The sequence below is a fragment of the Prosopis cineraria genome, unplaced genomic scaffold, assembly GCF_029017545.1.
Source record: "Prosopis cineraria cultivar Desert tree isolate PC_DT_omini unplaced genomic scaffold, ASM2901754v1 PC5, whole genome shotgun sequence".
Classification (NCBI taxonomy): Eukaryota; Viridiplantae; Streptophyta; class Magnoliopsida; order Fabales; family Fabaceae; genus Prosopis; species Prosopis cineraria.
The window spans coordinates 32,733,957-32,750,152 of NW_026555336.1; the positions used below are offsets into that span (position 1 = coordinate 32,733,957).

General features: G+C 31.2%; 1 protein-coding gene and 1 pseudogene across 1 annotated transcript; one reads left to right on the plus strand and one right to left on the minus strand.

Annotated features, from left to right (window-relative positions):
* Nucleotides 1-260: 260 nt before the first annotated feature.
* On the plus strand, nucleotides 261-3,088 carry LOC129310836 (alpha/beta hydrolase domain-containing protein VTE7-like; annotated as a pseudogene).
* Nucleotides 3,089-4,660: 1,572 nt separating this feature from the next.
* On the minus strand, nucleotides 4,661-7,010 carry LOC129311954 (PLASMODESMATA CALLOSE-BINDING PROTEIN 3-like). Its single transcript, XM_054954473.1, has 4 exons — nucleotides 6,771-7,010; nucleotides 6,284-6,523; nucleotides 6,105-6,141; nucleotides 4,661-5,273 (listed from the first exon to the last, which is right to left on the minus strand). Exons 1-4 carry the CDS (start codon nucleotides 6,820-6,822, stop codon nucleotides 4,973-4,975), a joined length of 630 nt encoding a protein of 209 aa, XP_054810448.1. The 5' UTR covers nucleotides 6,823-7,010; the 3' UTR covers nucleotides 4,661-4,972.
* Between the last annotated feature and the right edge of the window lie 9,186 nt (nucleotides 7,011-16,196).

The following is a 16,196-nucleotide window of genomic DNA, read 5'->3' on the forward strand; positions in this document are numbered from 1 at the left end:
CAATTTTACATAAAAAAACATCATGCATTGTATAGGAAAAGGAGATATGTGTGCCGTTGTTGCATATTACGATCGTTAAGCTGCCTCTATTGAAACTTTTCCCGTGCTTATGGACTTAAAGATCCCAAAATGTGTAGGATTGTTCCTTTGTGAATAGGATTATTCATTATTTCCTGTCTGCCTGTCTGGTCAGTCCACAGTTCTAAGCGTTGTAAACCCATTTACGATCTTTTTTTGGCTGCTTATAAATTAATCTTACTATTTCCATATGACCTCATTAGGTTAACTTCTCAGAAAATCCCATTATGAGTAGCTGCGTGAAGCCAGTGATGCAAAACAAGGCAAATCCGTTAGTTCTTCTGCATGGTTTTGACAGGTTCTTAAATCTGTTAAAGAATTAGTTTATCAGTTTTCTATGCTCAATAAGCCTCTGAATTTCTGAGTCGTTTGAGTGCAGCTCATGTTTAGAATGGAGATATGCATATCCATTGATGGAGGAAGCTGGTTTTGAGGCCTGGCCATTGACATTCTTGGTTGGGGTTTCTCTGATTTAGGTTTGCTTTGTACCTTCACTTACTAATTGCTTTCATCACATATTTGCCTCTCTACAAGAGATTTTTAGGGATGCTTTTTGTCTACTTTTCTTGTTATCCATCAGAAAATCTTCCATTATGCGATGTAGCATCCAAGCGCCATCATTCTATCAGGTACTTAACTTATTTTAGGTGATTTGAAGCAAAGTTGCACACTTTTTGCATCAATTTAGTCCTTAGTAATCATCGTCATTTGACTCCAAATACTTTCAAAAACCCATCAATACGGCCTATAACGGATTAAATTGATGGAGGCAAGGATCATATTGATGGGCTTTCCAAACTTAGTAGCTTCCTAACCTAATTATCTTTAAGGACTAACTCCATGAAACATGAATCTTTCGAGGACCCAAATACCTTGTCATACTGTGTTAAAGCTGAAACTGATTTATTTATGACAGTTTTGGAAGTCTTACATCAGAAGGCCAATGATATTGGTTGGACCAAGCCTTGGCTCTGCTGTTGCCATTGACTTCGCCGCCAATCATCCGGAAGCTGTATGTGTTAAAGAAAATCGTTAGATTAAGTCATTAATTTATCTGAGAATTTATCTTCTGAAACAGCTTCGTCCAATGACTCAAGTGCGCTCAGGTCAATTACTTGGAGTTCATGTTTTCAGGTGGAAAAGCTTGTTTTGATTGATTCCAGTGTATATGCAGAGGGAACAGGACCGCTAGCAACCTTACCTAGAGTGGCAGCTTATGCTGGCGTATTTCTCTTAAGCTTACTAAAGCCTTGAACACACACCACTTGTCCAATATTTTTTAAAAAGGAATAACAAAATTTTATCATATATCAAACATTCTCTAGGTGGATCAATATGTTGTGAAATCTTCATATTAGATCAGTTCAACTGAAAAACTTTGGGCCTGTTTGGCAATCTGTTCTGAGAATAGTTTTCTATTCTCCAGAATAAAAGAACAAAAAAAACCTGTTATAATGTGTTTTAAAAAGTGTTTTAAAGAACAAAAAACTAAAATATTATTCTGGAGAACAAACAAATGGAAACAACTTTCAAGTAATCTGGGATTATTGTTTTGAAGAAGAAGACAAGAAGAATGAGAAAAATACCTATTTCATTATTTTTTTGTTCTCAGAACATATTTTACAAAACACTAATGCTCAAAACAATAAAATAAAAACAGTTTTAAACAGCCTCTTTCACTCTTAATTTCAACTGAGATAGGAGCAGTAAATATTAAACTTTCCACCAGTTAGTTATAAAGACTGTCAAGAACCATATTAACACAAACGTCTAATCCATTAAGGTATATGTAAACATATACATTATTATACAGATCATCACCTTTCTTTTGACTCAGGTATACTTATTGAAGAGCATTCCTTTGCGCTTATATGCGACCTATTTGACCTTCTCTGACGTATCATTTAGTACCAGTCTCGACTTGGCTAGTGTGAGTTTCTTTATGCAATGTTATAGATTTCTTTATGCATTTTGAATATCTTCATTGGGCCATTTTCTTGTGCTCAATCTTCACATGCTCAAGTTCCCCAAACTTTCAGTATAGGAAATATGATTTGGATCTTCTAAAAGTGTGAAACTTATAGTGTCCTTTGAAGATAGAGTGACACTTAAATGAGTGAGAGAATGTATGGAACTCACATCTTTGATTTTAACACTCTTCTTCTTGACTTCTTTTATCTCTATCTCTCTCACTTCAGAAACAATTCATAAACTTCTCAGTTCAGAATATCCAAATCCATAGGAAATAGGATGGACACCAGTCTTAGTTGGAAACTTCCTATTTATGTTGTAACATTTTTAGGAGTGCAAAACTTCTTGTACACTTGATCATTTTAGATTGATGTTGCTAACATAGGTGGGTCGCTTGCATTGCTTAATGCCTTGGTGGGAGGATGCTACAGTGGATTTCATGGCTAGTGGCGGTTATAATGTCGCTTCTCTGATAAAAGAGGTACATCTGCTGCAACTTGAGTTGAACAAGTTCACTTTACATAGTCGCAGGCATGTGCAGATGAGAGCTCTCCTTTCACTGTATATCTTCACTTGCTTTCTGCTTCGTGCTATGATGCTAGTTATTTTGATTTAACAGGTAAAGCACAAAACTCTCATCCTTTGGGGTGAGAATGATCGCATCATCAGCAATAGGCTTGCAGTGGTAAATTATCATTTAGCGCCCGCTCTCTCTCTCTGCATGCACACGTGTGTGCACACAGAATTATCCAATGTCTTATATTGTTAGGTTGGATTTGAGTATTGTTGAGCTCAATTAGGCATAACATGTGTTGAACCCAAAATCCATGATCATGAGGCATGATTGCCTCTAATGCACTTGATGCTGTTATTGGAACCAAAGTTGACTCATGAACTATTTGACCTTGCAGCGACTGCATTCTGAGTTACCTGATGCAATTATACGCCAGATCCCCAGCTGTGGCCATCTACCTCATCTTGAAAGCCCCAGTTCAGTTGTTAATTGATTCTTGAGTTTGTTCAGAAAGAAACCAGCTAGGTAAATCACTGTGTTTCACGTTAGAAGGTGCTTAGAGGGCTTTCTCTAACTATTTTTTGTATTTGTTCTTGCTTCGGGCTCTGAAAGATAGGAACAATAGAGCTGATCACAGAAGTTAAAAATGGGTTAGTGATAGTTATGGCTTATTGTTAGTAATAGTTATGGTAGAGCGTAATGGTGTAGTGCAATCCATATAGCTGATCTCACCTAATGAGATAAGACTTGTTGTTGTTGTAATAGCTATGGCTCTATAATTGTTTGTGGAAGCCTATGTTTATATGAACTGGACATTTCTGTTCTGGATCTTAATGTGATATTAAATTCTACCACTCGGCCCAAAAGAGAAAATAATTGCTGAATCTGAATGTGATTGATTTTGAGCGATTATTTTTCTTACTGGTTTCATCATGAACTTGTCGAGAGTGACATTTGAAAGCAATCCCTCATGGATAATGTGGATGTTGTGTCAACAACTGAACAATGTTATTGCCATTATTAGGTTGGGATAGCGAAACTTACAGATTGGTCCGGTCTGCTTTTTGATTTATTGGTTTCTTTTTTTTTTTAAAGAAAAAAAACACATAAACATGCGTTTTTGTAGGATGATGAGGAAATTTTACCTAAATTCACTGTATCAAATATAGATAGATTAATTAAACCATAAATAAGTATAATAAAATCTAACTAAAAAATGTGTCTCTGTGTATATTTATTTAGAATTTATAATTGCAGTGACTTATGTTTAATAAGTCAAGTGTTTCAAGTAAAAATTACTACTCTCCCTGTAATGGAGGAGAGGAGGAATCACGCAAAGCTTCCAGAGAGAGGATGGTACAATTATTTGGGCAACAGTATTTTATTGGTGACAAAATTATTGTTGATTCACCTTGTTTCAAAAAAGTACGTGATGGAATATTTGCTTTCTTTTTATAAAAAAATTATGACCGAAGTTTATTTTAAAAAATGTTTATGATATACTTTATATTTTATAATTATAATTATAATTGAAAGATCCAAAAAATTAAATAAAAATTTTATTTATAAATTGTTTTCTTGACAAATCTCAACCATTAGGAAGCTTATTTAGATTAGCTTGAATGATTCTAAGTTGGTTGAGGCACTTGCTTTATTGATGCTAAGGATAACTTTAAATATAGTTAAAATAATATGTCATGCACAATGCATAATAAAAAAAATCATTTGTTTTTTTTATAATTTTGATTTAATTAAAGTTCATTCTTTGAATATTAATTTAGTTTAATTCTCAGTTTTAAATCGATTGAAATTCATTGATGCAACTCAATTTTTACAACTTTAATCATTTAATGCCAGTCTCTATATCCTTAAAAATAAAATTATAAAATTAAAGTTAGTTTTTTTAAATTTAGGCATTAATATTTTTTTTAAATTTAAGGACTAATATTTTAAATGCCTAAAACTCTTACATAAAACATGAGAAAGTGATTGTACATAGAAAGAATTTGAAGATAATAATACTTCCCGATGTAATCTTTTATCTTATTACACGGGAACAAAATCATTTGATGGTCTTATAATTAGTTAAAAAAAATGTTCATGTCAAATTGTCCCATTGTCAATCGAATCATGCCATCATAAGTATTCATATCTATCTACTTTCGGGAGTCATATCAAGCTCCAAGTATCACCACTGAATAAGAACCAAATTCTCTCACCTTTTTCCCCCACGGAAAGAAGAGGAAGGAAACCAACAAACAAACCCAAGTGGGGTTTTCTTCTCGATGATTCCTTATATAATTTTACATGATTACCCCTCATATCGTGGCTAAATACCATCCGCGCACCACTCCTCTCCCACACTCTACTAGTTGTTCCAAGTTTACATTCTTATATATACCAGTCAAATTAAACCCTAATGATGAACATTAACCAGAAGATAAGAAGGGATAATGGTAATGGAAACACTGTGGATTGCAGAAGAGCTACTCCTTTGCTGTCATTGAAGCTTGTTCCTGTCCCAGTTGTTGTGGCCGTAGGACTTATCCCAAACGTAGGACTTGATGTCCCTGTTCCTGTGCCAGTGGTTGTCCCTGCAGTTGTGGATGTGGGTGTGGTTGAGGTTGTAGTGGAAGGTGTTGTGCCTGTTATCCCAGTTGTCGGCGATGTTGATGGTGTTGTCGTTGTGCCTGTTCCTGTGCTAGTACTACTGTAACAAGAAGAGATTTCAAATCATCATTTCAACATATAAAACCAAATCATGTTAGAAATTATGCAGAAAATAGACACTTTAGATGGAGGAAAATAGTTGTTTGATGATATAATCCTTCACATGCACACATACAGACACACACACACACACACACACAACTATCTGAATAGGTCAGGCCCAATTAAGGTAGCTCTTTCAAAAACCGTTTTTTTGCATTTACCCATTATTCTAGGATGTAATGATATGATCCTTTTCAAACACCCCCACATGAGCACTTCACTTATTGCAGTGTTTGGCTAGGTTGTGCTGGTGTTGATGCTTCCTAGAGTACAGGGATGAAACAGCCATTTGATTATTAGGCACAGATCCGGGACTGGGATCAACTTGTGGGGAACAAGAGGACAAGTTAATTTTGCAGGAACAGAATTCTGATTCTGGGGAGGTAATAGATAGGGACTTAAACCAAGAATATAGCTCTTGGCTAATTGTGAAAGTTACTTGCAACTTGGAAGAACTGAACATGGTCAGTAAGTTTAGCTCTGATATCTTATTTGTAGATGGCACTCACTGTCACTGTGAGTGTAAAGAAAATAGATAAATATAAAGCTGCACCTAAATGACCTAAAAGAAAAGAGAACAAGTTGGCTGCTTGAAAAGGAAGAGTCAACAGAAAAATCTGATTAATGCAATGGAGAAAGAGCAATCAAACCAACAAGATCTCCCACCTTTCACACACACGCACACACAAATTCTTCCAAATTCAGACAATTCACACAATTCAATGGATGGGGGAAAATATTGATAAAGATCCAAAGTCAAGAAGCGTACCTAGCACTTGAAGGGAAAACACATCCAGAAGATGAAGCTATGGATCAACAACAAAAGCACACAACAAAGAGAGAGAGAGAGAGAGAGTAGATCCATATCAGTAACAGTGAGAGTCCAAAATGCAGGTGGGTTAGAAGAAGAAGAAGATGATGATGATGATGATGATGATGAGTGCTAACCAGGAGCAGTTTGAGAGGCAGTAGCAGTGCCAGCAAAGTCACAGCTTCCCTGAGCTTGACCTCTTTTCTGGAAGTAGCTATTAACAGCGTAGCTGCAGTGATCCTTCACAGTGTTAGGTTGGTAACAAGCACCATTCTGAAGAATAGGAGTACAGTCAGCTCCAGCTCCACAAGCATAATCCAGAGCTTTCTGAAGAGCTTGATCGCCCACACCATCCTTGCACACACAATATAGAGCACCTATTGTTGAAAAACCAGCAAATCAGTTAGTTTACACCAGATACTGCATGAATCGTCAGAGCTTCTTGAATTGAAGTCTTTCATCAGTTAAACGAAGCAAGAGGCAGAAGACACTCGGTACAGAAAACCCATTTCATCATCTCAAGCTTAAAGAGAGAAAATCTGAAGAACCCATCATGATCAGAAGAACTCTATTTAACCAAATGTGGAAAATCTGAAATACGCAAGTGGGAATCAAGATGCTTACTTGAGTGACCAGTGAGAGCCAAGAGAAGCACAAAATACAGCAAAAGAACCATGATTGATGATTCTAACCAGTGAATATTGCAGACTTTCGCGGGTATTGTTGCAGGTGATGGGGGGAGAGAGAAACAGAGAGACAGAGAGAGGAAAAAGAGAAGGTATGAAGATAGAGGCTTCTCGAGAAGAAAGGTAGAGTGAGTCTGGCGGAAGGGGTGTCGGTATCTGATGCGCTTTGTAATTCCTGCTCATTTATTTTACGACAGGACCTTTAACTTAAAAAAGGAGATTAACATTTTTGCAAATCATTGGACTCTTTGCATTGTTTAAAAGAAATTAAAAAGGTGGGAAGAAAGATCATTTTCAGCTTTTTATATACGCTTAGGCACGATGTTAACATTGTCAGATGTTAACATTGTATGGACCACAAACAGCACTAGCTCATTAGCGCCAGAGTGTTGCTAAACAAGGAAATGTATTCGGAGCGGGTCAGGTGGATCAGTGAGAGGCGGCGTGGAGGGGACACAGTCTTTCTTTTATATACATAAACATTTATATGGTTGTCTAAATTGATTTGAGTATTATCGAATTTAATTAGGAGTCATTTTTATTGAATGTATTTTTTATATTCACAGAATTAAAACTCACCATATTTAAGCGACCTTAAACCCTTTCACTATGGCCAACTTGTTTTGATTACACTGTGTCTCTCTCTCTCTCTATGTATATTAGTTAGCACATATATATACTTCTTTTAAACTATAATATAAAATTTTTTTAAAAATTTTACCTGATCCAAAATATATAACATTAAATAATTCTTATATTTATTTTTCAATCATACTCTTACTTTATTTATTCCTCTTTTTTAAAAAAATTATGTATTAAAATTTTAATTACTATTATCAAAACTTTTATATAAGGTATTTAATGAGGATATAAATAAAAAATGTAAATATTTTTAAAGATTTAAGATTTCAACTAATATTATAATAAACCGTTAATTAATTAATTATAATTTATATTGTGGTTTAAAGGAATCTATGTATATATATATTTATTTCTTTTTTTTAATACAAATACAAGTATGTATATATATATATATACATTTCAATTATACAGTAATGTCACTTTCAAAACAGGCCAATGTGTTTAGGTACCCGAAATTAAGGTGGTTTGGAATGGCAAATTGCCCCTGAAAGGATGAACGACCGGTTCGGTGGGTGTGGGTCCTTCTTTTTAGTTTCACACACACACACACACACTTTTAGTTTCTCACACACACACGCGTACACTCTCTCTCTCTCACACACATTAAAGCATGGAATAATAATATTAATATGGAAAAATTGTTCAAAAAGACATGACCAAATTTGAATTTGTTGAGAAGGACTTGGAATTTGAGGAAGGATTGAGATCTAGTGACATCAAATAGAACGATCAAAAGATTAAAATGCTCTTGATTGAAATGTATGAAGGGATAAATGATTAAATTACCTTTAGCAAATTCTCTCCCTCCCCTGCTCCCATCCGATGAGATTTCTCGTAGCATATTGTCCTAGCCCATCATGATTCCGCTAGTGATGGAGACAATGATGAATAAGGTAAGGTTGGTGTTGATCCGCGATTCTCACCTATGCTCCCTCTTTGACTCTTATTTTTATCATGCACCGCCTACTTTAAATCAGAAACCTTAAAATATGTTTATTAGATCATCACTCCCCACTTCATTTATCATCGTTGCTCTTTCTTCTCCAAGTATCATCCTTTATCGTGTAGGGGTTTACAACGAGTTTTTCTATTTACTGAATGAGTATCCCCCCCCCCAAATGTGATGCTTGATAATTCAGGAAATTCCTCCATCTTGATCTTGGGTTTGGTAATGAATCTGGTTCTTTTCTTTTTAAGTTTTAAATTGAATAAGTAGTATAGCCTGTTTGATTCCATGGATAAGTAGTTAAATATAAGATTATGATGGGTGAGAGTCGCAAATTTTGTCTTGATTCTTTTTCTCCTTATAGCACGAACTGTGTTCAGTTTACAATTGATTTTGCTATATCATATGATTTTAGTTTTGGCCAACACATCTATATGAGGAGCCCTATGAACCTAATGTATGGAGATCAAATAATTGAGTTTGGAAGAAGATAGTAAAGAATTGGGTGAAGCTAAACGTGATTTGGCTGAGATTTATGTTGTGGTTTTGAATTTCAAGGAGGCACTGCATTATTGTATTGTATGAATGCACTGAAGATACGTAAGAAGCAATTGGGGAATAATTCTGTGAAGGTTGCACATGAAGGAGCTGAATGCCTTAAAGTCTCTCCAGGTCTGATCTTCACTACCGGGAAAGGGCAGCACCACATGAAAAACAAGCACCGATTGAGGAGAAGCTGGGGAACATGAGTGGATTGAGTTTGACAAGCAAGCACTTGCGCCTAATTAAAAGTGTCTGCAAACAATGTCTAGATTCTTGTATTATCTTATTGTAATGTAACATAGTTTATGTTGTTAATAGATGTAAAAACACATTATTGTTTAATGATAAATGTATTTTTTAGTGTTCAATTATTGTTCTTTATGATTTAAGTTGATGTAATTAAACTTTACATATAAAAATAGTGATTATTAAGAATATCCTTTGATATTTATATGAAAAATGAGTAAATTTTTAAAATATTTATTTGTATTTTTAGAATATTTTTTGGTATTTTCATGAAAAATAAGTAATTTTTTAGAATATTTATTTGCATTTTTAGAATATTCTTTAATGTATTCATACAAAAATAAGTAAATTTTTAGAATAACCATATGCGTTTTTAAAATATCCTATGGTATTTTCATAAAAAAATGAGTATATTTTCATAATAACCATTTGAGTTTTCAAAATATACTTTGGTGTTTTCATGAAAAAAGAAAAAATCTTTTGAATATGCATTTGTAATATTATGAAAAAAATATTGGTATAATATTCAAACTTTAAGTTCTAAACTATATTCGAATATACATTTTGGATATTCTGAAAATATAATTTAGTTTTTCTTTATTTAAATAATCATTTTTGATATTATGAAAATTTACATTTAGTGTTATGTTTTAGGATTATATGCGGTACTTTTAAAGATATGTTACTCTTTTTCACGGTATATAATCACCATTCAAAGAAATGTAATTTTTCTTTCATTTATTTAAATAACCATTTTGAATATTTTAAAAATTTATACTTGATGTCATGTTGTAAGACTATATGCAGATATCTTCAATTATATGCAACTCTTTTTTCATGATATGCAACCATCCTTCAAAGTAATGTAATTTTTCTTTTGTTTATATGAATATGCATTTATGATATTTGAGTATATGGAAGAAAATTACATTTCATTGAATAGCAGTTACATTATGGAAAAAAGCATCACATATGCATCCAAAGGTGTTCATAAGTAATTAATTGGAAGTATATGGAAGAAAATTGCATTTCATTTACATTTAGTGTTATGTCCATTAATTACTCTTAGGTTCATTAACAGTTGAGCTTAAGAGAATGACAACATATTATTGTCATTATTCTAAAATTAATTGTCAATAGACCTGAGAGTAATTAATTGTGTTGAATGTAGTTCTCTCGAAAAAAATATTGACAATAGTTGAAGAACTTTTAAACAAAATTAATAATTCAAACTATATTAGTTAAAAAATACTACACTACTAGAGTTGTACGGCTTAATAAATATTGAATACCATATAGTTACACAAAAAAAAAGAGATAAATAATACAACAATTATAGACAAGGACTCAAAAAATTACAAAAAGGATAGAGAAATTTTATTGGTCATTTCCCATGATTTTTGATGTCTTTGTTGTTATTTTTTTGCTTAACTAATGATAAAAGTTAACATTTGTTAACCGTATAGGTCTCATTACATTATTTTTAAGAGGTTAAGGGGAATATTGCATCAAAAATAATTTTAAAGTATCAAACACTCCTACACTTATAGTGAAAAGTCAACTTATTCTTTCACCTAATCAATTTTAGTTAAAGGTTCTAAAGATGATGTGTCTATCATGTGACAGTGATGTTTAATAAGGTCATAAAAATTGATCAAAGTTGATAGTAAGTATAAAAATTAGTCCCTTGATGAAAAAACTACGTGAAATTTTACCTAAATTGACCAAAAGTTTAGGAACCAAAATCTATGTTCGTACTAAATTATATCCTCTTTAGTTCTAAAATTAAGACAAAGTTAATTAATTAATGGAGATTAAAAATTGATAAAGTTGATTATTTATTAGTATTTATTAAAAAATGACATTTTTCCTAGGATACTCTGGATGAGAAAGAGCACTAAATTTAGAAGACAAGGAGAGTGAGGAAATTGTGAAATTAACAAGCATAATTTAGAAAAAATATATATATATTAAATGAGAAAAAAAAAACAAAGAAGATTGAGATCCTATATCTAAGATCAAAATAAATCCTCAACCAAGTCTTGCATTTTGAGTGGGAGGGAATATAATGAGTATATTTAATGAATGAAATGGGCATACATATGATATATATTTTTTCAAATTTGTTATCACTAATTTAAATTTTAGCTGTGCCTCCGAGTTTGTTAACCTTGTTTGTGTAGTTTAGATTAGCACAGTGGGTGCTAATAAGAGTCTTAGGCAGCATAACGTGCATTGATGATTATGAGCAATGATGAGAACGTAGACTCAAATATCAATTTTAGTAATAACGCACTGTATTATTAACTTTCAAGCACTTTAGAAGGAATAACGAACATTTTGGCTTTTAGACGAGAGAGGTAAGAGAAACAAGCAAATATGGGCGTATCACATTCTGTGGTTGCTTTTACATCACTTTTTATCTGTTTGTCTCCAGAGTGTTGTAAATGGTGGGGTTTTGAAATTCCATGGAACCTCCAAGACAAAATGCTCCCTCCGCCCCAGATATAAGATATATATATATATATATATATATTAATAAAGTTTGCTAAATAATTAAATATATTTTACAATTTTATTCTTTCAAGATAAAAATATAGTGTTTTATATTTGAAATGTTGAACTTTTTTTTAAAAGTATGTTATAATTTAAGATAGAAATAGTAATTAGACCACCCTTATCCATAAGCTTCTTCAGTATTAAACATAGAGTCAATAAGAGATGTTTAAATTATTAATATGATTTTATTGCATAAAATTAATATGAGTAATAGAGGTTCTTATTATTCAAGTAAGAGTTTACTTACAGTCCTCGATATTTTGAGAGCAATATTTTTTATTGTTAGTGGAGCTTGTACCTTTATGTTCATAAAAAAATGAGATTTTAAAATATAAATTTTTAAATTTGCCACCCACCTAAAAGTATGAATTTTATTTTAGAAAAGATAATTTCTAAGAGATTGTAAGTGAGAATGATTTTGGACAAAATTAATTAATATTTCGTCTTTTCATATGAAGTGACTAACATATGAGATTGGAAAATTATTTTACAAAGGCGACTAATATATCTTTTTATTTTTTTAAAACAAAGAAAGGCGACTAATATATTTGATCAACCAAAGTAAATGATTTATCTCTCAAACTATTATGTACGAAAATGAACCTCCTTTTTACAATTATGCAAAATTTAACTCAGAATAAAAAGTAGCTCCTTTTTCTACATCTTCCAAATTCTCACATGGCGATTTTTTATACGAAGAATTATATTAAAATCTCATATAAAAAATTAATTATTATAAAGTTTACTAACAATTGAATTAAAATGTATTGATAATATAATTAGTTGTTAATATAGTTTAATTTAGTTATTAATAAATCTTATAATAATTAATTATTTTATATGAGACCTAATTGTAATTCTCCTCTTTTTATATGAAAAAGGGTGGAAGTTGTAAATTCAGATCAATTATGACATATTGTTATCTTTGGCCCCATATTTTGTGTTGGATCAGAGTCTACTTTATGTTTTCATTAATATATTTATAAAACTTATAAAAAATAAAAAAATTAATCATTTGATCTTTTGATTTTGACCCAATTATAACTTAATTTATAAACTTTGACTCATTAAAACTTAATCCTTATAATTTTAAATTGGTTGTAACTCAATTTCTTAACTTTAACTTTTACAACCCAGTCTATATAGTTTTAACCATTTAAATATTAATTCTATATTTTTAAAAATAAAATTATAAAAATTAAAATTATTTTAAAATTTTAATCTTTATAAAGATTAAAAGGGTTTAGTAATTAGGAGAATGACAAAGAGGTTTTAAAAGAATTAATTAATTTAAGTTAGGTTTCAAGTGGCAAACTCTATAAATTTGCAACTCAATTTCTTAATTTTGTAACTATATTGTGATGAATTTATAACTTATTTTTTAAATTTTAATATGGTTAAAGAATTAAAAATTATTTTTCTTGTTAAAATTTAAAATAAAAGTTGTTAATTAATTACAAGGGAGTTGTAAAATTGAGAGATTAAGTGACGAATTCTTGAAGTTTGACACTTGAGACCTAATTTAAATTAATTAATTCTTTTGAATCCTCTCTATCATTCTCCCTTATTAATTTAAAACATTAGTCCTAAATTTTAACATAATTTTAATACTTATAATTTTATTTTTAAAATATAGAGATCGATATTTAAATAGTTAAAATCATAGAAATTGAGTTGCAAGAATCAAAATTAAGGGATTAGGTTATAACCAAATCAAAACTATAAAAATCGAGTTATAACAAGTTAAAGTTTAGAAATTGAGTTATAACTAAGTTAATATGTCAAAGATCAGATGATTATTTTTTTCTAAAAAAATCATGCTATTTATTAGTCTTAAAATGACTCGCTTTAATTTCTATGTACATGTATAGAGTTTACTATAATTTTGACAAACTATTTTAAATGAAAAAAATGGTTGAAAAGAATTTAAAGGATTCCAACAATCCACCAATAATTATCTGTCATTTAGAATATGATGTATCGGTATTCATTTTATGATCCATGAGGAATTTAAAATCAATTTTTCAAAAATATATTCGGCGTATCTTCATGACTAAGCCGCATTTATTTGTGAAGTCTTCATATGTCATATGTTTCTATCACGGGAAGTGAGTTGCACAATTTCACATTATAGATATAACAATTTCTAAGTGGTATACTGTTTATATACACAAGTTAGAGTGTATTTCTTTATAGAAACTGCAAATAAAATAAAATAAAAATATTTACGTCTCTCTCTTTTTTTTTCATATACAAGACAATGCCCCTTCCTTGGCCCTCTATAGTTTTATCGTAGACCTCTCGTCGCCTGCGTCCCACTTTTAAATATTAGCTTCTAAATTTGATTAAAAAAACATATTTTTTGTCCTATAATGATTAGCATAAACAAAAGGTAATTTTTTTTCCCCAGAAAAAGGCATTTCTAGGCTAATCCCTATGCACCTTAAAAATATTAAGTCACAATTTTTTTTTTTGGCGACTTAGACAAGACAGATTATTTCTTAAAGTGGGTCTAAAACGTTTCAGCAAGCAAAATGTGCTAGTCTATCCATGGATCCTCTCACCCATTTTTTAACTCCACAAAACAGCAATAGTTCAGTAGAACAATTTTTTTTTTTTTTACCTGAAAGTAAAACATTGTTAGAACTTAAAAATTAGTGTGTTTACGGGATGGGTGAGGACTTTTTTATGTCCTATCTTGAAATATAATCGAGATTCAAATTTTATTCCATGTCTTATCCCATTCTAAAAGCTGTCATGTTCTGATAAGAGTCAAGATAGAATGAGACGGGACGTCACATCCTAAGAATCACTCTTACTTACTTTAGCCACACCCTTACTTGTATCTTCAAATAACTAATAATACTCAACTAACATGTAGAATCATACTCTATATACATATAATTAATTAGTTGAGTTTCAACACACAAATAGGTAGATATAAATTACAGTCGGGAAACAGGTGGGCTTGGCCCTTATGGGTCCGGTCTAATATCCTAAAAAATTTAACTTAAGGTTAATTGAATAATTAAGGACAAATTAGACAATCAACGGTTAATTTTAATTAAAAGATAATATACGGATGGCTAATAGGTATATTAGACCTTAATTAGGGCTTAGAATTGGACCATAAGTGATATTGGGCCACATTTAGGCCAACTGGATGGACCATATTCAGAACCTTGATTTTTGATCGTTGGCCGTAGCCAAAACTAAATTTGTAAGCCTCCAAGTTTGCATTTTAGCTCAGAAAATTAGAGAGTTAAATAGGAGTCTAAATGTGAATGAGGAGAGTTTTGTTAGGATTTGTTACGGGCGTCTAATTGAGTATATTTGGATTTTTTAATCACTTGGGTAAGTGCCTATAACCTTTTCTCTTCCTCTCTCACACATTTTCATCACTGTTTTTGGGTAGTTCTTTGTGAGTCCGAAAATGAATTATGGTTTTGCCTAAAATTCTAACTTTAATAGGATTAATAGGTGTTTATTTAAATGTCTAACCTTTAAGTTGTGATATTATTGATGTTTTAGGAGTTAATAGTTGGATTTGGGATAAACTTTAAAGCTAATTAGTTGAGCTAAGGAGGTTATGGGTCATCAATAATGTTGATTAAACTAATAGGAGTCAAAATGAACTAATTAAACTAAAAAATGGATTTGGTTGTGGGTAGAAAACCATAATGCGATTTTGGGTTTAGGGTTTGATTAGAGTTAATTAAGGATAATTAGTCATTAATGAATATTGATGTGTTTGATTGTAGATTGAATATTATTGGTGCTATTGAGCCTATCAGAGGTCACATTTGATATTCGCGGGTACTCTTGGTTGGTAAATCAAACTAACAGTTGAGGTAATAAGGAATTTTATTATAGTATATCATTGTTTCTGCATTTATACTTTAAGTATTATTATAGTTGGCTAGAAATAAGCAAAATAAGCTTATGAATGAATATGTTGATTTTGAACTATCATCTAAATATGAAACATGACTCATTATGATGAAGTGCTTGGTGATTATATTTATATAAATGTTATGTAATATTGGAATATGAAATGTTAAGCCTAGATTGGTTATGACATGAATACGTATTAACATGATAAGTGATTGTAATTGATGATATTCTAAGAGTTGTCATAAGTATGCATATTTGTGATGAAATGTTTGATGATTATATTTATATAGATGTTATATAGTATTTGAAATATGAATTATGGGCATGGATTGGTTATAAGTTAATTATATGACAATCTATTGTAAACTATGATGCGATGTAGATTATGATAAGCATGCAAGTCTTGATAAATTATGAGGATGATGAATTACTATGATATGCATGAGTCTAAATTTGCATATGTTGATTAAACTTACATGATCATAATGGGTAGGAGTTCACCTTAGTATTATAGAGGGATTATGATAGAAAATC

Bases quoted from the DNA above. Each gene is read 5' to 3' on its own strand.
- LOC129311954 (XM_054954473.1), bottom strand. From the start codon at position 6,822: ATGGTTCTTTTGCTGTATTTTGTGCTTCTCTTGGCTCTCACTGGTCAC. The intron at 6,524-6,770 runs GTAAGCATCTTG...TTTCAACAATAG, and splicing joins GGCTCTCACTGGTCACTCAA to GTGCTCTATATTGTGTGTGC. The intron at 6,142-6,283 runs GTTAGCACTCAT...GTTGATCCATAG, and splicing joins TGCCTCTCAAACTGCTCCTG to CTTCATCTTCTGGATGTGTT.